The sequence below is a fragment of the Bos grunniens genome, chromosome 26, assembly GCF_055505025.1.
Source record: "Bos grunniens cultivar Pamir isolate PY7600 chromosome 26, Bosgru_T2T1.0, whole genome shotgun sequence".
NCBI lineage: Eukaryota > Metazoa > Chordata > Mammalia > Artiodactyla > Bovidae > Bos > Bos grunniens.
The window spans coordinates 34,456,055-34,479,952 of record NC_141190.1 but is presented as its reverse complement, the minus strand read 5'-3'; the positions used below and the strand labels follow the sequence as shown (position 1 = coordinate 34,479,952).

At 46.6% G+C, this 23,898-nt stretch overlaps 2 protein-coding genes across 29 annotated transcripts in view; both read right to left on the bottom strand.

The window, feature by feature from the left end:
- Positions 1 to 13,115, bottom strand: part of VWA2 (von Willebrand factor A domain containing 2) — a 52,636-nt gene extending 39,521 nt beyond the window's left edge. For 6 of the 24 annotated variants that reach the window (XR_015155355.1, XM_086377758.1, XM_086377772.1 and 3 more), the window contains exons 1-6: positions 12,198 to 12,337; positions 10,166 to 10,254; positions 6,460 to 6,501; positions 5,838 to 6,009; positions 4,805 to 4,866; positions 1,236 to 1,310 (exon numbers count right to left, since the gene is read on the bottom strand). Coding sequence is in view for 23 of the 24 variants with exons in the window: in XM_086377758.1 (XP_086233884.1) it covers positions 1,236 to 1,310; positions 4,805 to 4,866; positions 5,838 to 5,962 (262 nt within the window). In the remaining variant the exon portion in view is untranslated. Of the gene's footprint in view, positions 1 to 1,235; positions 1,311 to 4,804; positions 4,867 to 5,837; positions 6,010 to 6,459; positions 6,502 to 6,863; positions 6,950 to 8,106; positions 8,161 to 10,165; positions 10,255 to 10,793; positions 10,972 to 11,782; positions 11,978 to 12,197; positions 12,338 to 12,826 lie in introns of those variants that run through there. The other 18 variants (XM_086377764.1, XM_086377774.1, XM_086377766.1 and 15 more) reach the window with 17 other exon arrangements.
- A 6,511-nt stretch (positions 13,116 to 19,626) lies between these two features.
- TDRD1 (tudor domain containing 1) overlaps positions 19,627 to 23,898 on the bottom strand; it is a 55,264-nt gene continuing 50,992 nt past the window's right edge. For 4 of the 5 annotated variants that reach the window (XM_086377734.1, XM_086377735.1, XM_086377737.1 and 1 more), the window contains exon 26: positions 19,627 to 20,719. In XM_086377734.1, coding sequence (XP_086233860.1) covers positions 20,688 to 20,719 — 32 coding nt within the window. In that variant the 3' untranslated portion in view covers positions 19,627 to 20,687. The remainder of the gene's footprint in view (positions 20,720 to 23,898) is intronic. The other variant, XM_086377738.1, reaches the window with a different exon arrangement.

Sequence of the window (23,898 nt, the reverse complement as noted above, 5' to 3'; positions counted from 1 at the left end):
GTGTGATAATGAGAGTCTAATTCAACAACACTAACTAAGCCATCTGAGAGGAGGGGCTACTGGAGCCATGGAGGGATACCCAAGAGCCCTGGATCCTGCCCTCAGGGTTCACAATCTAGCCTGGGACACAGTCAGGCACCCTGGTACATAAGGATGCATTACCCAAGAGCCAAAGTAATCACAAGCACTGAACAAATCTTTCCTATAGGCCGGGTACTTTGCTTTAAACACTTTAAATGCACTAATTTATTTAATTCTCATAACCACCTTGAGATAGATTATAATTTTTTAATTTTTTCACAGTTATCTTGAGATGTCATTCACATATAAGTCAATGTTTGAAGTATACACTCAGTGGTTTTTTTGTGTTGCTCAGTTGCTCAATTGTGTCTGACTCTTTGTGACCCCATGGACTGCAGCATGCCAGGCTTCCCTGTCCACTATCTCCCAGAGTTTGCTCAAACTCAAGTCCATTGAGTCGAAGATGGCATCCAACAATCTCATCAACGGCTTTGGGTATATTCAAAGAGATATTCTACCATCATAGTCAATTTTAGAACATCTTTCATCTCCTCAAAAGGAAACTCTGTACCTTTTAGCTATCAGCTTCCTAGCCCCCTCACCACCACCCCTAAATAGATTTACAATTTGTATTCCCATTGGCAAGATAAAGAGAGCAGGGTACAGGGCAATTCAGGGAACTTTCCTGAGGTCAAAGCACCAGGAAGTGGTGGAGCCAGGAAGTCCAACCCAGGGTGTCAGAGTCCACACCTTGTCACCTCACCATGAAAATGAGAGTGGAAGTCAGAGAAGAACCAGTGAGAAGGTGTCACCCAGTAGCAACAAGCAAGGGGGATTTCACCAGAGAGGGAGGGAAGGTGACCAGAGAGTCCCTGCAAGCGGGAGGGCAGGGCTTGAGCACGTGGAGGGATGCCAAGCAGAGAGAAAGAGGAAGAAATACAGCAGCCGATGAGGCTGGCTGGGTAGGCGGTGATCATACAACAGGAGAACCTTGAAGCAAGGGCCAAGAAATTCAGCAACAGGGATCTTCCCAGGTTTTTCACCCAGGAGAGGAACTTCGTCAGGCCTCTGTTCAGGGAAAATGACTCTGGCCACAGTGTGAAAGAAGACAGGGCTGGGAAAGAAAATGTCTGAAGCCAAAAGATTTCCCTTGGGTCCATCACACAGAGGCCGAAGTGGGAGAGTTTGGAGGGTCGAGAAAAACATGGGCTTACTTTTGCTGGCGACTGAAATCTTCCCAATAATCTCCTTGCTCACATGGACTTCCTGAAGAGGGAGGGAAGGAGGCACTAGGAGAGGAAACAGAAGCACACATTACAAGGCAGAAAGGGGAGGAGTCCTGGACTCCACGTTACGTGACCAGAATGAACAGGCGACAATAGAGAAAACAGGAAGGTGGAAGAGCTTAATGATACTGTATCTTAAAAATTACCAGATGGATAACATAAATAGTGCCCTCCAAATAAACTACTCCAAATTTACCAGGTACCTTTGCATTTAAATTTGGGTATTGTGAAGAGTAAAATTATCTACCCAGAGGCTATAGAGAGCCTTGATTCTAATGAGTTTTGCCCCTGGTTAGGCATAAGAACTGGGTGCCCCTCTGGGGTGCAGCATCTTGCCATAAAAATTAACCTTGAACATGAACAGACAATTCACAGAAGGAAGAGAATTCCTAGAAAAGCACAAGGGAAAATTTTCAAATAGGCGACAAAGTGCTTTAACTCAAACCACGGGGTACCCTTTTAAATGTGAAATTTAGATGATCAAAGTTTAAATGTAAATGTAACTGGAAAGATTATGTCAGGAAAACCTTTTCCAATGGTGGCACAGTAAATTGGCACAATCTTTTTGGAGAACAATTTAGCCAAATGAATTAGGAGTCATAAAAGGGGTTAGGCTACATAGCATCACACCTGGGAATCGATCCAAAGGAAAAACAATTTTAGGGAAGGGAAAATGTGCCACCAAGACATCTCCTTCAACATTATTTGTTTCAGAATGATGGCGATGACAAATACCCATAGAGACAGGACTCAGAGTAACACTGATACAATCATTCAGTGCAATTAACATGAACAAGGGCTAAAAAGTTTGGGGCAGGAAGTTTGTGGATACACCTTTTTCTTCTATGTGATACCCAATAAAATTGTAGTAATGGCATATGAGCAGTCAATAACAATTTTACAAAATAAACTCTGAGGGCAGGTAGCATGCCAGGTGCTGAACAGCAAGCCAACCACTATGAAAGTCCTGAAGACAATGAGGTGCCACTTGGAGGGGTTATTTGAAAAGCCAAACATGCATGGTCACTGTCAGACAAAGCAGACATGCAGATGCTTATAAAGTCCATGTCCTGTGGATAAGCACAGAAGGCACCAAGTGAGGGTGTGCAGAAGCTAGGAACAGGCCAGGCCAGGCCAGGGGCAGAGGAAGGAATATGAGGTGGCGGGAGGCTGCTGGGGAAAGAGGTAAGGAGATGGCGTCAGGCTGGGATGGAGGTGGGGGTGTGGTAGGAATCACATAACACAGGGAAGTTGGGCTCAGGGGGATTTGCCGCTGCCAGGACGGTGACGAGGAAGAGGACACCAAAAGATGAGGTCAGGTTCCAGGGAGAGGGGCGCCTCTAATTGGCAGTACCCGCTGGAGTTCATTCATGGGGCAGAAATGCCTTCACCTGTCTCCACAGAGCCCAGCCCAGCTTTCTGCACACAATTTGGCCAAATGAATAAAAAATTCGCACCTCCTTTGACCCTGAAGTCAAAGCAGCAAAGCACCAAGCTTTCCTGAATAAGCCCATGAATCACTGACAAAAAGTCCAGGAGTCGAGGAATCCTTAACGTGTCAGTAGCTCAATCATGTCCGACTCTTTATGACCCCACAGACTAGCCCATCAGCCTCCTCTGTCCATGGCAAGAATACTGGACTGAGTTGCCATTCCCTTCCCCAGGGAATCTTCCCAACCAAGGCACTGAACCAGGGTCTCCCGAGTCACAGGCAGATTCTTTACTGTCTGGGCCACCAGGGAGGTCCCTGAGGAATCCCTAAGGTCTTTTAACATGTTTTACTGGCACATTCTCCAGCTGGAGACTGACTAGCCATCACCCCTGGATGGGAGATGGGAGGAGGAGCTCCGTGCCCAGGGACCACTCACTACGGACGTGACTCAGCTTATATAACTGTATCATGTACTCAGGTGTCCTGGGAGGTGCCAGGCTTCAGGTGAGACCTCCTTCCAGGGAGCGGGTACCCAGTGACATCCCAAGGTCCCCCTGTGAAACTACCTCAGGACTCTGCAGACGTTCCCCCAGGAACAGAGAGTCAGTGAGCATGTGACTGCGGCTTCCTCTCCCAACCAAGTCAGCCTTCACCTCTGAGGACCGCCTGCCTGGACAGGGTGGGGAGACTCGGCTTTGGGTTTTCATCCCAGTCCTGCTCCTGAAAGCTGTGCAGTCCCAGGCAAATCACTTAGCCTCTCTGAGCCTTCCCTGTCTCACTGGTACAACCAAGGGGTGTCAGATCCAGTGCTCTATGAAGGGTGAGCTTCCACAGTGAGTTAAAACAGAAGCTTTACTCTGCCTGGGCCCCCAGGGACCGCATGTCCCCAAACATGTCTTATGTCATCCCAGTCTGTCGGTCATGAAGCTACTGTGCGACATTGATCACACACATGGCTTCAAGAGAGAGGACAGGCGGACTGGGCAACCACGTCCTTCTTCCAGCCTCTATCTCCCTGAGGTTCCAGAAAACAAGTAGACAGTGACAGCAGCCAACGAATAGCGAGGATACACCTACTCACAGAAACACAGATCCGGGAGGAACTGCAAGAGAGCCTCCGAGACTGCACGAGGACCCTGGGCTAGCCTCAGGCAGCCAGCCACCCAGCCCGCTCATTCTTACTCATCAGCCAACCCACAAAACACACCTATTCCTTTCTACCATCTTGTATTTCAAAGAGTCTAGAATGTGGGAGGGCCAACGTGGGAAGTAAATAGAAAACTGATTTGCTCCATTATCCAATCACTAATCTACTTCTTGAGCATAGATTAGGTGCCAAGTCCAGTGCTAGGTGCCAAGACTACACAGCCTATGTCCAGTGGAGAAGATAAGCACTCATTTTTTAAATTCACACAGGAATGAACTATCTGTATTAAGTGCAACACAACAGAGAGACTCAATGGGACACGAGGTTTTAGTAGGGGGATCTGACCTGGGGATCCAGGAGAAACTGAGCTGGGTTCTGGAGGATGAGTAGGAGTTTACCAGGGTAGAGGTGCTGGGTGAGTCAGTGATATAGGCAGATGGGCCACCATAATTGAGAACCCCAGGGTGGGAGGGAGCAAGGGTGCTGGGCCAGCCTGGAAGGAGTGTGGGCTGCAACAAAGAGGAGGAGGGAGGGGGCTCCAGAGGGGATACCACGTGGCACAAGGTCAGATCAGGCAGGCCCTCTTAAGAGCAGTGGAATATCACTTAGAAGTTTCCGGTAGGCAATGGGAATGGAGAGGGGTCCAGATATGACCAGATTTGCATTTTGAAATGTGTGAAGAACAGGATGGAGGGGGACCAGGTGAATCCAGGGATTCACTCGTCTCCAGGGAGACGAGTCAGGAGGCTACTGCAGTTGTCCAAGCACCAGACGATGGGGCTTAGACTAGGCAGGTGGCCAGGAGTGGAGAAACATGGATGCACTCAAGAGACCTTTAGAAGTCAAAATCCACCAGATGTGAGGCGCATCAAACCCCTCAACACTTCACCCACCTCTCCCCACACCGAGAACACTCACCTCCAGCAAACAGGACAATGCAGATGGCTTCCAGCAACAGGAAGGAGGGCATGTTGATATGACTAGAGGGTCAGGACAAGGAAAAAAAAAAAAGATCAGCAATCAGTTCTGTGAGCTCCCCCAAGTCATACCCCCAAACAAGACGACAAAGGCTCAGCCTTTCCCGGGTCACAGATATGACCCTAGAGGCTGCTGCTCACATGATAACTACTGTAGTCTGGAGAAGACTCAGATCCCAAAAAGCCATGGAAGTCTTTACTGCAATGACTTTGATTTTAAAGGACAGCCTTAACATCTTCCCCTTCCCTGGTAGCTCAGTCGGTAAAGAATCTGCCTGTAGTGCAGAAGACCCGGGCTCAATCCCTGGGTCAAGAAGATCCCCTGGAGAAAGGAATGGCAACCCACTCCAGTATTCTTGCCTGGAGAATTCCATGGACAAAGAAAACTCACTTCAACCTGACGCTCTCGAAATTTCCTTTAACATTCTCAATGAGGGCCATGCTCCTGCAACCTAAGAACATGGATAGGGACTTCCCCGGTGGTCCAGTGGTTAAGAATCTGCCTGCCAATGCAGGGGTCAAGGATTCCATCCCTGGTCCATGAAGATTCCACATGCTTCGGGGTAACTAAGCCACAACTACTGAGCCCGTGTGCAACTACTGAACCCCACGCACCCTCGAGCCTGTCTCCAAAACAAGAGGAGCCGCAGCAGTGAAGAATAGCCCCTGCTCACTGCAACCAGAGAAAGCCCACACAAAGCAACAAAGATCCATCAAAGCCAAATACATATATATACATACACAAACATGGATAGCAAGGCAGAGGGCCCAAGATTCCATTCATGGATCTTGGCCCTTGGGACCGCCCCTCCCCTCCTCCATTAGGGACACCACTTCTCCAGAACACCTGGCAGGGGTCTCCTGGTCATCTTCGGTGACTCAGCCACGTGCCTCTAACTTAATCTGCACTAAAATGAATTGTGTTACTTTTCTGATGCACCCCAACCACCTCTGTCCGGGCACTGAAAACATACCTGGCCGACGCAGGAACAAAACACAGCTGGATTCTGAATTCAGAGGATTTGCCAACCAGGCTGAGAGCAAGGGCTGCCTTGAACATCAAAGTCACCCAGGAAATGCAGATTCTTGTGACTTGCATAAAAGTTCAAAATGACCCAGCTCGTGTGCGTGAAGACCTCACTGGAACTGAAGGAAATATGAATAACTGGGGCGGGAAGCGGGGCGGTGGGGAGGCTGGTGCTTTCTTGGACAGTGCTGACCATGCCCCCCATGCCCTGGGCCTGCACTCCTACCCTCAGGGGGCACGTTGTGGTATCAGACTAAGGAGGACACACAGTGAATAAGCATACACACCCCAGAAGTGAATGGGAAGGCGTCCCTGAGGCTCAGAAGGGGAGGAGTCCTGAGTCTCCGGGTCCCCATCCAACGGGCTTTCTTCTAACCATGCAACTCCTAGAGCCGAGGTCAGCTCAAGGTCCATGGGCCATCCCCCTGAACTCCATGCACACTGAGCTGGCACATCGTGACTCGGGAGCTACCTCTGCCCCACGATGACAGAGGGTGTGCACCCTGGATCCAGGGGTCCCACTTCTCATCTGACGCTGTGCGACCCTGAGAGCAGCCACAGTTCCTCACCTGAAAATGAGGAGGGTGGACCAGAGGCTGCTAAGATGTCTTCTGGTTAAAAAAAAAAAAAGAAAATCCCCTTTTGATCTCCTCTCCACCATGGACCTATAATGGTCAGACCTTACTCCACTGTTTATTCAGCTCTCTGGATTTCAAAACTTTCCCGAAGCAAACTAAATGGAATCACCTACCCAGCTGAGCATCTCTGTGCTTCAAGTAACTGAGAGGCTTCCCAGCCTCACCTCATCTAAGTAAGGACCAGAGATAAGGTATTACAGGAGGGAGGAGGGCAGGAGTTTCCCAGGCATGGTCAGAGGGAGAGAGGGGGCTGGAGAGAATGCTGGCCGGTGGGGGCCACGCCTCCTGTTCTCTTTCCTCTTACTCCACACAACAGCCATGGGACAAGTCCATACCTTCCACCTGGGAGCCAGGCAGGGGCGAGGCCTGGGGACAAGGGCCAGCTTGGAGGAGAAGGAAAGGGCATCCCTGTGCCATCCAGTCCTGAGGCTCAAGATTTTCTGGGATCACAGCTTCTGACCTTGGGCACACGCAGGACTCTGAGGCTCAGGCCTATTAATTTTTTTTTTTTTTTTACAAAACTAGGATTCTAGCAGCCTCCCGTGAGGACAAGGCAAAAGCGAGCACAGAAGTTTCCTGCTGCAGAGCAGGTGTTTGTGAACACGGGGCCCCTCCCTGTACTAGGGGACAAACCCAGGCAGATCCATCTGGCTCCACCATGTGCCTCTGCTTGCCCAGGTGAATGTTTTTCCAGAGCCTCTTAAGGTTCTGCTCATTAAAACAGAATTGAGGGTGGCAATCTGGAAATCAAGTGCCTCCTTGTGAGCGCCAGGCTCAGGCGGTGCTGACCCTGAGACCTCAGCAGCACCTCCCCTCACCGACCCCCATGCCCCCACCTCCACCGCAATCCCCACTGTCACACAGCCCACACTGAACCTGCCTGCCGCGTGGCAAATGGCTCAGGGACTAGGGGCTGTGTCTCAGTCTCTGAATATGCCTGGCATGTAGTAGGTGAGACACATGCTTGCTGGAAATCAGCATCATAACGCTTCAGGCAGGTGGGCTGGAGGGATACTTCCTGATGAAGTATTCTTCCTGTGCTCACTGCACTCACGGTATCCTTTTTTATACCAAGATAAATGAACCTAACGTTGTTTCAATGATGATACAGAATTAATAGTACTCTACACTATCTAGTCCCACCCAATCATCTCAAATATTCAGCTCAATCCCCCTTCCTCACACAGCAAAACTTTCTTTCAACACTAATTCAACATTCTAAATACAACCCTACATCTAAGACTTGAAAGGATGAATTCCACAGTAAAAAACAAACAAACAAACAAAAAAAAAACCAGCTGCTCCCATCTAGTGAGCATAATTTACTCACTAAAGCACCCAGTACCAGGCTCCATGGGCTTCCCTGGTGACTCAGACAGTAAAGAATCTGCCTGCAATGCAGGAAACCCGTGTTCAATCCCTGGTTCGGGACAATCCCCTGGAGAAGGGAATGGCTAACCATTCCAGTATTCTTGCCTAGAGAATTCCATGGACAGAGGAACTTAGTGGGCTACAATCCATGGGGTCACAAAGAGTTGGACATGACAGAGATTAACACACACCAGACTCTATACTTACGTATCTTCTCTCTCCTAATGCTCACAGCAAGCCCCCATTTGACAGATGGGAAAGCTGAGACAGAGAGAAGCCAAGGTGAGACAGTTGAGACAGTTCTGCCCCAGGTGAGACAGTTAATAAGTGGATCCTACTCCTTCTGGCCTCCCTGTGTTCTGTTCCATCTGTCACCTTCCTGTTTGTGGGGGATCAGGACAGAGGAACAGAGCCTAATTAAAAATCTGCCACCCTGAATCTCACCTGTTGGCAGTCTTCCATCAGCTGCCAGCAACTCCCACACCCGAGCACATAACTTGAGAAGATTTAGAGAACTTTCTGCAGTCTTGTGCTAGGCAGATGGGAGTGGTCTGCAACCCAGGGGCAGAAACAGAACTTCCATCTCCAGGTATACCTTGTCAAGCCTCTTCCATTACGAAACACCTGGCTCATCACATTTGCTCCTTTCTATTCCATTACTCATGCTAATCCCACACATCGTCATTCCCGGCTTCTGGGGTTCTCACACATGGACCTGGATCCCTCCCCGACTCCCTAGCCTTTTCATCTGATTGTTATTTTCAAATTCTGATGTGTGAGGTTTGCTGCAGGGCACCACAAAACATAACACTCTGTGCTGCCTGGAGATTGCATTTCCCAAGAGACAGGAAGAAAGCAAAGGCCAAACAAGGCTACTTTTGAAAAAGAAGGGCCAGACCGAACAGCAATAGCTAAAGGCAGTTTTGCAGGACAATGCCCACCTTCTCCTCTATGATCGGAAATGAAACGAGGGCAGGGTGAAAAAGGAGAGCGCTTCCACCTCCTTACAAAATGCAATTCCAACCCCAAATATTAGATTAGCCCTTGGCAGCCTCCTCTCCATCAGTAGAATGGAAATCTGAATCCTTTTACAAAAACAGTCCACACCAGAAGAGAAAGACTTTCACATTGGAGGTAAGTCAGCCAGGAAGCCTGTGGTCTTTCGCTGTAACAAACATCTTCCTTGTTCACTTGGCAAAATGCTTGGCTCAGACCCAGGCAATCAGGGGAAGTGGTTGACACGTTTCTAGTCCGATAAGGCATGAAGGGCATTTTACAAGTTGTTCTGGGGCACGCTATGCTTTCTCTAACAAAATCACAAATTTTCAGAACCCAACAGTCTGGCAACCAGAAATCAGCCTCAAGGGACAAACTGTGCCCTTTGGGCCCCTGGATGGCTAGGGAGAAGAGGCAGATTGGGTGTAAACCACAGGCTGCCCACACCCTGTACCTGACAAGAGATTCTGATGCTTGTTATGATCGTATTTGAAAATCCTTTATTGAAACTGTCAGTATGTGTATTAGTCACTCAGTTATGCCCAACTCTTTGAGATCCCACAGACTGTAGCCTGCCAGGCTCTCTGTCCATGGAATTCTCCAGACAAGAATACTGGAGCGGGCAGCCATTCCTTTCTTCAGGGAATCGTCCTGACCCAGGGATCGAATGGGTCTCCTGAATTGCAGGCAGATTCTTTACCACCTGAGCCACCAAATCCACTGTCATAGGATTCTGGAAAGTGCATCCACAGGACTGGAACTCCAAAGATGGAATTCCAAACTAGCTCTGCTTCTAACCAGGTGGGTAACCCTGCAAACACCAAGTTCCCACCTCATTCATCTGTTTCATAACTGACAGTGTTTTAAAGATCCAGTGAAACAGTATGAATGTCCCCCATAATGGTAAAAGACTTTTTGAACCTATGACGTTAAAAGATTATCACTGCATTTCACATATTAACATCATATAACTACATTCATATGCCCTATAGGGTAGACATGATCAATTCCACTTTCACACTTGTGCAAATGGTCTTGGAGAAGTTGGGGCCCAAGGTCAAAGAGCTGGTAAATCACAAGTTTGGCGTCAGGCCCAGTTTTTCGGATGCAGGCAGCCCAGACGTGACAAGCAGCGTGCAGCACACAGTTGGTGTGCAAAGGGCACCAATCTGACGTCAGGAGACCTGAGCACCAATCTCCCAAGTCCATTCTTTCAGTCACTCGATTTTCTCCTTTCAAAAATGGGGGTGACATTACGCACCCTATTTACCTGGAAAGGTTATTGCCAGGATCCCAAGAGCCAACAGTGCCGAAGTCCTCTGGGTAAGGGCAGAGGTGCCCAAGTGGAGATCAGGAAAACTAGTTAAGAGAAGGGACCCAGGATCAGGAAGGGAAGTGAGGAATTGCAGGCTCACAATCAGGGAAACCCAGCAGGTGGTTCTGCGGTGGAAGAATAAGCTGCTGGAGCTGTTTAGAAGATGAAAGAGTGAACTAAAAGAAGGGCCTTTGAGTGTGTTCAGCTATTTTGGGTTGATGGCTTGGGATACTGAAGCAGGGGTGTCTTGCATGGCCTAGACCCACTCTTATGCAGGGCCAAGAGAACTCCAATAGCTTTGTTGATGATGTGAGGGGCTTATTGCATTTTTAAAAAATATCCTTGTGGGATAAAATTAAAAATTAGCAATTTTGTTACAGTCCTCTCAATTAAAACTGTTTTTTATTTTCTTACTGCTCAGTGTGGGAATCATTGTTCTAACACACTCACAGTGTTGACCCTTCCACTGTTACAATGACATGAAATTTAACTTATTCAATAGCAACTATTAAGCATCTGCCCTGCACTCAGCACTCTCCCAGGTGTTAGGGATGCGGTGGAAAAAACTCCATAAGATGCGCACCTGGTGGGCACATTCTTAACAAGGGGCTTTTACATTTGCACCAGCGGTTTATCCTTAGTGTCATCACTTGCCAGTTAATGACTGTGCTCATCACAGAACCAGGAGCCAGGGTTCCCGGCAGGCAGTCCCGTTCTCCCTCGGGCAGTCTTCCACCCTTCCTAGGTCTCCGTCTCCTCATCTGTAAAAACAGGGGCATCTGACTATAATTCATTTCAAGAGCCTGAGCCTAGTGAGGGGGAAGGGAAACAGCTACTCTAAGCTCTGGGTGGTGGACCAAAAAGCCAGATTTAAAGAAAAATGTCATTGATGGTTTTCAAAGAGACGGGTATGATGAAGGAAGGATGGAATCCCCGTGGACCTCCGGGATTTGCTTGGGGATCCACACTGGGAAATTCTTAATACATCAAGAGATGGCTCTGAGCTGGATGTCTACAAAGAAGAGTAAGGGCCGTATCCCACGCAAAGAACAAGCCAGTAAAGCTTTGTATCTCATCAATCTAAGGAAAAGAATGGCTACAAGCTACTGAAAGCCAGCAGCATTTACAAATTAACTCTCACGGCCTTTGCCAGCTGCAGCGCTGAGTCTTCGCTTTCCTTCTCTTTTCTGACTCCTCTCAATAACTGCACATTTCTTAATATAATGTCACTGAGAAAGCAAAATAGACCTTGAATTTTTAGACTTCAATTTATAAAACACTTAGGTTCTAGAGGGGTTGTTTTTAAAGGACCGCCTAAATTGAAAATTGTACACGTTTTATTTAATTCCAAGATACTAAACACGCTTCATAGTGTCCCCATGGAAAGGCCCTTCTCAGCAGGACAGCCACTGATTCCACAGTGAAAGGGAAGCAAGGTGCGCTCCTTTCCTCTCTTCTGCCTGAGTGTCCACCAAATTTTTAAATCCATGCCCCCTGGCAAGCTTTTAAGGTGCAATTCTAAGACCCTCCCTTTTCCCCTCCCAGAAGGTGGCCACAGAGCTGGGCTCTGACCTGGAGAAGTGCAGGAAGCTGGGCTGGACCAGCTGGCCAGAGTGGGATTGACGGGGAGGGGGATGTCCAAGCAGGTGAATCACCATAGAGGATAAATCCCTTAGACTTCCCAAAGGCCAAGGACGAGTCTCTCGGGGCCACGGGCCCCTCAGGCTCTGCATGCAGAGACCTCGCTGGGGTCACCGGGCTGCTTGGGAAAAGCATGCAGGAGTGACTTTAACAGCTGCATCTGTTCTGTAAAATGGGCGGGGGGGGGGGGGGGGGAGGAGGGGGGCGGGGAAGAAGGGGTCGGCTTGTCCCCAAAGCCTTTATTCAAAAGGTGAGCCGGGTTAGGGGTTCTACGACTCTGCTAAGACGGCCAGGTGTAATACGAGGTTCCCTCCTCCACTCATCACCGAGCGCCCGTCCCCTTTACCTGCGGTCCGAGCCGCTCTGCTTGGCGTTCCCAGGGGACCCACCGGAGGGGCTGCTGCCGGGGCCGCAGCGCGGTGGCTCCCAAGACCCCCGCAGGCTCGCCCCGGGACCGAAGGAGGGGTACCCCGAGGAGGGGCGCGCCAGGTGCTTTCTGCCCGGGACGCCGACTTCCCGAAGAAGCGTGCGGGCCCCGCCGGCGTGCTCGGGTGGAGCGCAGACAATGCCGAACCAAACCCGCCGCGCCGACGCCGCATCCAAGCCGGACGCCCCGTCTCTGCACGCTGGGCAGGGGCGCCCGGGGGCGGGGCGTCTCCTCCGGTGCGAGCGCCGGGAAGGAAGGGGGTTCCAGCGACGCGGAGACCACGCCGGCTGAACTCACGGCGAGGAGCGCGCGGCGGGACCCGGCTCGGGCCAGGGGGCGCTGCAAGCCCGGGGAGGCGCACCCGGGCGGGAGCCACGTGGGACACCTGTGTTCTGCACCGAGGGGAGGCGGGGAGCGCGGCGCCGGCCGACCCGGCTAGCGCCGCTCTCCCGAGGGCGCTGCATCGCTTTGCTGGGAAGCCAGCCCGCAGCCGCCCCTCGCGTTTTTAAGCAACGCGTTGGTCATGGTCGGGAGACAAAGGTACTTACTTCTGCTCTGGTCTCCCAGCCCCCGAGCGGTGCAGCAGGGAGCACTGTGCCATCCACCTTGGACTCCGCAGGATTTATTGCTTCGACCCTTGCGAAAATGCTGACTTTGGCATCGTTAATATTTGTCATGGCAGTTGCCCTTTGTTTACCTGTGTGTTCTGTTACTGCCTTTGAGCGGTAATAATTGAGCCCTTTGGCCAGCATCCTCGTTGAAATCTGGAAGGTGCCTTGATTTTTTAAAAAATACCATAAAGCAAAAATAGCTCAGTCTGGCACAACACCTTGTGCATAGTAAGGGCTCAAAAAAGTCTCTTATTGCATAATCTATAGTTTCCATACTTCATTAAAAAAAAAGTGTCATTGCATAACGTGTGCTCATTACAAAAAAAAAAAAAAAAATTAGGTTAAGCAAACCACACCTACTCCACCACCCAGAGATAATCCCTGTTAACTTCATGGTGTTTCTTCTTCCAGCATCAGTCTACTCAAAATTTTATTGTTAGCTCATTCCATGCATGGGCTTCCCTGGTGGCTCAGTGGTAAAGAACCTGCCAACCAATGCAGGAGAAGTAAGAGACTGGGGTTCGATTCCTGGGTCAGGAAGATCCCCTGGCAAAGGAAATGGTAACCCATTTCTTGCCTGGGAAATCCAATGAACAGAGGAACCTGGCCTGGGAAATCCAATGGACAGAGGAACCTGGCAGGTTACTGTCCTTGAGGTTGCAAGAGTCCAACATGACTTCATGACTAAATAGCAGCAGCATTCCGTGTATAGTATATCATAGCCAGCTTTTCTTTGTCCCTTTTGACATCATTCTGTGGCTTTTATCCACTTATAATGTTCTACTGTGCTTAACTTACTATCAACTTTTAATCTTTAGATATTTGTGTTTTTGCCCAGTAACTCCCTGGAGGAAACTGCAAGAATAATGTACAATTCTTAGATATATATGTATATACATACATACACACACTCTAGGGTATATATACAAGTTAAGGCTTTTGATATGTATTATCAAGTTGCCGACCAGGAAGACTGGCCTGTTTCTTCTTTTCCAAGCTCCTCCCCCATTATTCTTATCTGATGGACAAATAACAATTTTGCTTTTACACTGTCTTTCTTCAGAAAATTCTAAATATATTTCCCCCTGTGGTTCTCAGTTGGTTTACAACCTTTTCAGTATTGACAGCTTCCAGTGAAAGTGGCCCAGGGTAAAGTTGGTGTTGCAAATTTCGGTAAAGAGGTGGAAAGGTCATTTTTTCACTCATTTATTCCTCCCAATAATATTTACTGGGCACCCAGATGAAAAAACAGTCAACCAGAACAGCATAATTAAGGCATGAGCATCTGTGAAGGGGACTCATCTTCAGGGAGGGAGGCATGGTTTCTCTAGATGGGCACTGTCCCACAGAAATGGGCTGCGAGCCACACAGGTAACAATAAATGGTCTAGTAGCTGTATTAAAGTGAACTTAATAACCCAGTAGATCCAAAACATCTCCACAGGTAATCAAGGTGAGATATTTTAAGCTGTGCATGCACGCTCAGTCACTTTAGTCATGTCCCACTCTTTGCGACCCTGTGGACTGTAGTCCACCAGGCTCCTCTGTCCATGGGATTCTCCAGGCAAGAATACTGGAGTGGGTTGCCAAGCCCTCCTCCAGGAGATCTTCCCGACCCAGGGATTGAATCTGGGTCTCCCTCATTGCAGGCAGATTCTTTACTTTCTGAGCCACTAGGGAAGTCCTATTTTAAGCCAAGTCTTTGAAATTCTGCTGTATCTTACATTTACAGCAGATCTCCTTTGCACTAGCCAGATTATAAGTATTCAAGAGCCACAAGTAGTGAGTAGCCCATGCCACTCTAGACAGAGCAGGGGTTTGAGGTGAGCAGACTAAGTCCGGCCAAAGTGGGAACTTCATGGCCCTCTCACCTACTTGTTCTGACTGGTTGTTAACAAGTTACCAGCACACCTTTGCCTAAGCGAATTTACTTTGGAGAAGCTACATTTTAATTCTGGATAGCCTGACAGCTTTATATCTGGGGTTTTCATTCCATGATTAAGAAGTAAAAAAGCTGAAACTATAAATACTGGTGGAGACACTGAAACAGAGCAGGACCCTTGGTCCTGGGGGACTATGACCTCAGTCAGTCTTTTGTCTGTAAGAAAACTTCAGCCAAAGAATAAATTTCATCAGAGAAGTGAGAAGAGGCAGAAACAAAGGTAAACAGTCAAATAAGATTAAGTAATAATAGTCATTAAGCATAATCAAGGATTTTTAGTTCCTTTTCAAGGGCTATAGATAATATTCTGAGCCATATCCTCTGAACTATCTTATAGAAACTAAAATCCCAACCAGGTGGAAGACGTTAACCACATGAAGACATGCAGCCATGATATCAGATCAGATCAGATCAGTCGCTCAGTCGTGTCCGACTCTTTGCGACCCCATGAATCACAGCACGGCAGGCCTCCCTGTCCATCACCAACTCCTGGAGTTCACTGAGACTCACGTCCATACAGTCAGTGATGCCACCCAGCCATCTCATCCTCTGTCGTCCCCTTTTCCTCCTGCCCCCAATCCTTCCCAGCATCAGAGTCTTTTCCAATGAGTCAACTCTTCACATGAGGTGGCCAAAGTACTGGAGTTTCAGCTTTAGCATCATTCCTTCCAAAGAAATCCCAGGGCTGATCTCCTTCAGAATGGACTGGTTGGATCTCCTTGCAGTCAATTCTGAGAGCTGGTCTCAAAGAAATGGAAACAAACTGACCCTGGAACTAAAGACTAATTATACTTAAATCAAGATGACACTGATCAAACCACCACATGACCAATTTCAAAATGACTGTCAGAGCCGTTTCTTCATGTAGTCCCTTCCCTTTACCTATAAAAGCTTTTGCCCACTGATTGTCAGTGTGGGGGAGGGGAATCAGCCTTTGGACAGGAGTCTGCCCTCCTCTCAGGTTGTCGGCACTGAAAACAAAGCAAATTTCTTTTCCAGCAACTTTGCCTCTTTCTTGGCTTCAGAGTGGAGAGCAGCTGGACCCCCACTTTGGGTAACAATATTAGTTGCTTCAAACGCCTTCAATCCAAGTTTAATCACCTGTGCCTTTTCACCAGGTATGTGTGGGAAGGAGGCAGAAAAGCCAGTGGCCCAAGCTGTGGAGGGTGCTGAGTGGTTGACTAGCAGGGGTAGAAGCTTTTAACACAGACAGAAGCTGGGCAACTACTTTCGTCATCCACAGCAATCCCTGCTTTGTGGAAATTTAAAAAATAGTCACCATGAAAGATCTTCATCCCAAAGAGCTTGCGAGCCCCTTGTTTCCAAGGACTTGGCAGACTCATCCTGTGGCCCCAGTGCCCAGGGGCATAGTGAAAGTTGCTCAATCATGTCTGACTCTTTGTGACCCTGTGGGCTATACAGTCCATGGAATTCTCCAGGCCAGAATACTGGAGTGGGTAGCCTCTCCCTTCTAAGGGAATCTTCCCAACCCAGGGAACGAACCCAGGTCTCCCACATTGCAGGTGGATTCTTTACCAGCTGAGCCACCAGGGAAGCCCAAGAAATCAAAATGTGAATTAATTTGTGATCTTCCCTGTAGGGTATGTCTCAGTTGTAAACACACAAGGCATGATGACAACTTTGAATTCCACGAAGAGATAAAGGCAGACTTCAGCTCTCAGCAATGTGCAGAGTCCCTTTGGAGATGAGGAGGCATGGGATTCCCCGTCCAGCTTTCTTCCCTACTGGCTTTCTGATAGAGATAAGATGCTTCATTTTTGACTGTTAAGGTTCCTGGACTACAAAATTAAAAGTTGATGGGCATGGTAGTTCCCAAACTTACAGAAGCCCAATTCAAATTCTTTGCATGCCGTCCCCCAAATGATGAAGCAAGGTGAAGCACATATTTAAAAATCCTGAAGGAGGATTCCTAACAGAGCCACAAAACTTGTATCTTTTCCAGAACTCTCTTGTTAAAAAATAAAAGAATAGAAAACTGCCTATTAAATGGCAAGGAAACCATCTCAGAGGAAATGAAAGGCTTGGTTCTCAAGTAGTCCATAGGCAATAAATGAAGCAAGAGCAAAAACTGTGGAGCTCATGGCAGCAACAGGAAACAAAGGCGTGGCCAGGGCGCATAAGGAACAGAAATATAGCCATCTCACAGCTGAAGACCCTTAGGTTTGGGGCAGGCACCAACTGTTGTTCTTAGGTTGAAAGTATCTCCAGTCCTTAAGACAGTGAGAACAATTATGCAGAAGATATATCTGGATTTGCTTTTAGAAAATGTGATGCCTTCTGGCTACAAGTAAGTATGGCATGTCTACAAAGGCAAAGGCTTGGGTAACATTTCGTCATTCAATCTACATCCAATACCACAGAAGCACTAAGTCAATGCCATGAAATTAAAAGATGCGTGCTGCTTGGAAGAAAAGCAGTGACCAACCTAGGTAGCATATTAAAAAGCAGAGACGTTACTTTGCTGACAAAGGTCCATCTAGTCAAAGTTATGGTTTTTCCAGCAGTCAAGTATGGATGTGAGAGTTGGACCATAAAGAAAGCTGAGCGCCGAAGATGCTTTTCAACTGTGGTGTTGGAGAAGACTTTTGAGAGTCCCTTGGACTGCAAGATCAAACCAGTTAATCCTATAGGAAATCAGTCCTGAATATTCACTGGAAGGACTGATGCTGAAGTGCCAATTCTTTGGCCACGTGATGCAAAGAACTGACTCCTTGGGAAAGACCCTGATGCTGGGAAACATGGAAGGCAGAAGGAGAATGGGATGACAGAGGGTGAGATGGTTGGATGGCATCACCAACTTGATGGACAGGAGTTTGAGCAAGCTCCGGGACTTGGTGATGGACAGGGAAACCTGGTGTGCTGCAGTCCGTGGGGTTGCAGAGTCAGACATAACTGACTGAACTGAATGCTTCCAAATTCTGTATCTTTAGTTTTCACATACATGTGCATGCCCTAATATAAGTATCCATTGAATGCATTTTCAGAGGAATCTGGGTACACCCTTGGAGGTGGCGAAGTAGGCCCTGCCTGACCTATAATCAACCTCACAGACCATCCCATTTCCTCAGTTCAGTTCAGTCAGTAGTTCAGTTGTGTCCGACTCAAGCAGAGTTGACTCATTAAACACAAGATCCTGAAGGCTGCTGTCTTTTGGCTTTATTTTTCCAAATAAGAGGAACTGGAGGGCAGCCTGTGGTTCCAATCGTGCAGTTAGGAGTTGTAGGACGGTTTTTGCTTGCTGGAATTAAACGAAGATTCAGATTTGGCAAGACTTCTGCCCATTTGCACAGGATAAGAGTGGTAGAAGTCCCACCCAGATAAGTGCTTACCCTTTTTCTATGCCTGAACATTGTTCAAGCTACCCTGTAGGCAAGCGGTCTAACTTCCCTAGGAAGGCTCTCAAATCTTGGCAGTAGCTTTCACATAACCTAGAATTGGTTTCATTTAAGGATTAGCTGCCCAGCCTCAGTCACTTTCATATGCTTTCACCTTCAGGTGCTGGCGTCAGTTCAGTTCAGTCGCTCAGCTGTGTCTGACTCTTTGGGACCCCATGGACTGCAGCACGCCAGGCTTCCCTGTCCATCACCCACTCCCAGAGCTTGCTCAAACTCCTGTTCATCGAGTCAGTGATGCCATCCATCTCATCCTCTGTTGTCCCCTTCTCCTGTCTTCAACCTTTCCCAGCATCAGCGTCTTTTCTGAGGAGTCAGTTCTTTGCATCAGGTGGTCAAAGTATTGGAGTTATTGGGCTAATCCTAGAAGAGCTCAATTTGCCAAACCTGGACAGCTGCAACTGTGCTGGTGATAAGCCCACCAGTTACACACTCAGTTTATTGCCCTGGGCTGGCAGCCTCAGAGTGGCAGGCTTCACAGTGACTTTATTCCTCCTCTACAATTTGGCAGTTTAGGGCTCTGCTGAGAATGATCCTCAGGTTCTCTGGAGCAGGAGAGCTTGAGTTTAGACTATCCCTCACCCTCGTTCACAATCTTAAAACTTTCACATTTCCAGCAGCCCTAGAAAAACACATTCCACCAAAAGAAAAGGCATACCAACTATGTCTTCTTCCCCTAACTGCACCACCCCCCCCAAACTATCCTTAATCCATGCATGGTTAAGAATCTCTTCTCTTGCAAAACAGATCTGATTTGTCTCAATATACAAGGCCTCTGCCAAGGAATAAACTATTTGATTATCTGGTCTCAGCTCTAGAGTACTTCTCTATGAGTGAACTAGGGGTTCTGAGGAAACCCCAAGACTGGGATTGGCGCATGTGCAGACCATACATGGCCCTACTGGGTGATAAACACATCACTAACCTCGGTGCCAGGACACAGCTGGAGCTCGATAAACATGTGAATGTGAAAGATCAAAAACAAGATCTGGTGGACTGGTGGTCCAGTGTGAAAATATGCTGAATCAATCCAGGAGATATTCAATCCATCTAGTGTGAGACTAGCTGAATCATCAAGTAATATTAAACTGCATTTAATTTAAACTGTTTCTATCCCAATTTCCAGTCTGTACCATAGGATCAAACCCTGGGATCTGATGAACTTTGACTTAAGCGTTCCTTAGTGTGTTCTGTGACATATCCCTAACTTCCCTTAATAAAAAGGACAGTTCTGTGATTCCACAGATTTCATTTGCATTTGCACTGTGGATGGAACTGAACAGAGTATGAACAAACTCAGTGCCCAGTGCTCCTAGTACATGCCAGTAAGAAAAGGAAATTAGCAAAATGCGGCTGGTGATAACAACACAAGGGAAATCTGGCTGTGAAGTAAAAGGATTTTATTGGGCACAGCAGCTTAAATTTTTATCTCATAGAAGCATATCAATGTTTGAACAACTTTTTACATGAGGTGAAACTCCATTTAATCCTGCTAACACATACTACCAGCAAAGGTACATTTTAAAAGAACAAACAAACAAAAAGTCAAGTTTCTTCTTTGAGTTGGTGACAACATCTTAGGCTTTCACAGTCTGATACTTAAATCGTGAAAAAATTCCCAAACAGAAACTTATGGGCTGGCAGGAAGGCTGGCTGGCCCATAATTCCGCACATGTGAGTTTACAGAGTTTAAGATGTCTTTATGTGCTTCAAGAAAAATATATACTCTAACTTGGCTTTTTACATTAAGCTGTTAACTGTTCTCCAGGAATCTGTGCTTCAGAAAATGTAAATTCCACTACACTAAAAATCCAAGTGGCCACAGATTTGGAAAGGTACCTACGGATGGCAGGAGCAGAAACTGCCTTCCCAGTCAGAGTGGGCGAGAGCCCAAGGGCACACTGTGCCCACGGGCTGAAAGAAAAGTGATCTCAGTGAGGACGGACAGAGAGAAACTGATGACCTCAGAGTAGACAGGAAAAGAAGGGCAGAGACCTGAGCAACAACAAACCAAAGAACTTTTATTATGTGGAAGAGACAGGTTGTGACAGGGAGAGCAGGGTGTATTTTATTATGGAACACATCAAACATACAGAGAAAAGTCCAAAAAATACAACTTGTGTATCTAACAACTAAACTGACCCAGTATTAACCTGGAGCCATATTTTCTTCAGCACCTTTAAGTAATAAAAAGCTCTATGTAGACTAGACAGCCCCTATGTATCCCTTCCCGATGCTCCCGTGTACTTACTGTGTATCTTTAATGCGAGACTGAGAGGATGCATTTAGAGGGGGAAAAAAAAAACCTACCCAACCTAGACAGAAGAATGGTAAGCAAACAAAAAATGCAGACATAAAAGGTCATTAAAGAAAAAGTTTCCAACAAACAAAAACACAAGATGCAGTACTTTCTCTCCTAAATCTAGCCTTCGCTACTTCCTGTCTCATAAGTGTTGATCTTCAAGAGAGGCTGTATCTGCAAGACAAAAATCGATTCTTAGTATGCCTTATACAAAAACCCACTCACTGTGGTTCTTAATATCTATTTTAAGTACAAGAAAACCAAATACTCACTTTTAATCTGAAATTCCACATTTCCTTCAGTCAGATTTGCTAGTTAAAAAAAATTCACCACTGCAATAACAGGGCTTTATGTTCAGTATAGCGTTTGTACTCCCCTTCACAGATATGCTCCCCTCCAAATATAAAAAATATTTTATACTAACCTGTATGCTGAAATACTTAAATCTCTGATGAAGAGATTACAGTTTTATGTTCCCATACCACACCATTCCTAGTTCAGCAATATTACAATTATATATATATGACATATGCATGCATGCTCAGTCGTATTTGAGTCTCTGTGACCTCATGGGCTATAGCACATCAGGCGCCTGTGTCCATGGGATTTTCCCAGCAAGAATACTGGAGTGGGTTGCCATTCTCCTCCAGGAGAGTCTTCTCAACTCAGGACCAGAGTTTTATGTTCTTGTAAGTGTATAACTCTTAGTTCAGCAGTTTTACAATTAAACTACTAACAAATTTTTGCAATCAGTAGTTCATGATCTGAGCCACAGTCAGCTCCTTGTTTTTGCTGACTGTATACAGCTTCTCCATCTTTGGCTGCAAAGAATATAATCAATCTGATTTTGGTATTGACCATCTGGTGATGTCCATGTGTAGAGTCGTCTCTTGTGTTGCTGGAAGAGGGTGTTTGCCATGACGAGTGCATTCTCTTGACAAAACTCTGTTGTCCTTTGCCCTGCTTCATTTTGTATTTCAAGGCCAAACTTGCGTGTTACACCAAGTACCTCCTGACTTCGTACTTTTACATTCTAGTCCCCTGTGATCAAAAGGACATCTTTTTTTGGTGTTACTTCTAGAAGGTCTTGTAGGTCATCTTAGAACTGTTCAACTTCAGTTTCTTCAGCATTAGTGGTTGGGGCACAGACTTGGATTACTGTGATATTGAATGGTTTGCCTTGGAAACGAACAAGAGATCATTCTGTCACGTTTGAGACTGTACCCAAGTACCGCACTTCGACTCTCTTGTTGACTATGAGGGCTCCTCCAATTCTTCTAAGGGATTCTTGCCCACAGTAGTAGATATAATGGTCATCTGAATTAAATTCACCCATTCCAGTCCATTTTAGTTCACTGATTCCTAAAATGTCAATGTTCACTCTTGCCATCTCCTGTTTGACCACTTCTAATTTACCTTGATTCATGGACCTAACATTCCAGGTTTGTATGCAATATTGTTCTTTATAGCATTGGACTTTACTTTCATCACCAGTCACACCCACAACTAGGCATTGTTTGTTTTTTTGGCTCCATCTCTTCATTCTTTCTGGAATAATTTTTCCACTCTTCTCCAAAATGATATTGGGCACCTACCGACCCGGGGAGTTCATCTTTCAATGTCATACCTTTTTGCCTTTTCATACTGTTCATGGGATTCTCAAGGCAAGAATACTGAAGTGGTTTGCCATTCCCTTCTCCCTTTTCCTTACTGCAAAATTCAGACTTAAATTGAAGAAAGTAGGGAAACCACTAGACAGACCATTCAGGTATGATCTAAATCAAATCCCTTACGATTATACAGTGGAAGTGACAAATAAGTTCAGGGGATTAGATCTGATAGACAGAGTGCCTGAAGAACTATGGATGGAGGTTCATGACACTGCATAGGAGGCAGTGATCAAGACCATCTCCAAGAAAAAGAAATGCAAAAAGGCAAAATGGTTGTCTGAGAAGGCCTTACAAATAGCTGAGAAAAGGAGAGAAGCTAAAGGCAAAGAGGAAAGGAAAGATATACCCATATGAGTGCAGAGTTCTAAAGAATAGCAAGGAGAGATAAGAAAGCCTTCTTCAATGATCAATGCAAAGAAATAGAGGAAAACAATAGAATGAGAAAGACCAGAGATCTCTTCAAGAAAATTAAGAGATACCAAGGGAACATTTCATGCAAAGATGGGCACAATAAAGGACAGAAATGGCATGAACCGAACAGAAGCAGAAGATATTAAGAGGTGGCAAGAATACACAGAAGAACTATACAGAAAAGATCATGATCCAGATAACCACGATGGTGTGATCACTCACCTAGAGCCAGACATCCTGGAATGTGAAGTCAAGTGGGCCTTAGGAAGCATCACTACGAACAAAGCTAGTGGAGGTGATGGAATTCCAGTTGAGCTATTTCAAATCCTGAAAGATGATGCTGTGAAAGTGCTGGACTCAATATGCCAGCAAATTTGGAAAACTCAGCAGTGGCCACAGGACTGGAAAAGGTCAGTTTTCATTCCCATCCCAAAGAAAGGCAATGCTAAAGAATGCTCAAACTACTGCACAAGTGCACTCATCTCACGTGCTAGCAAGTAATGCTCAAAATTCTTCAAGCCAGGCTTCAACAGTACATGAACTGTGAAGTTCCAGATGTTCAAGCTGGATTTAGCAAAGGCAGAGGAACCAGAGATCATATTGTCAACATCTGCTGGATCATCGAAAAAGAAAGGGAGTTCTAGTAAACCATCTACTTCTGCTTTATTGACTACACCAAAGCCTTTGACTGTGTGGATCACAACAAACCGTGGAAAATTCTTCAAGAGATGGAAATGCCAGACCACTTTACCTGTCTCCTGAGAAACCTGTATGCAGGTCAAGAAGCAACAGTTAGAACCAGACATGGAACAATGGACTGGTTCCAAACAGGAAAAGGAGTATTTCAAGGCTGTATAATGTCACTCTGTTTATTTAACTTATATACAGATTACATCATGCAAAATGCTGGGCTGGATAAAGCACAGCTGGGATCAAGATTGCAAGGAGAAATATCAATAACCTCAGATATGTGGCAACCCTTGTGACAGAAAGCAAAGAGGAACTAAAGAGCCTCTTGATGAAAGTGAAAGAGGAGAGTGAAAAAGTTGGGTTAAAGCTCAACATTCAGAAAACTAAGATCATGGCATCCGGTCCCATCACTTCATGGGAAATAGATGGAGAAACAGTGGAAACAGTATCAGACTTTATTTTTGGGGGCTCCAAAATCACTGCAGATGGTGACTGCAGCCATGAAATTAAAAGACGCTTGTTCCTTGTAAGAAAAACTATGACCAACCTAGACAGCATATTAAAAAGCAGAGACATTACTTT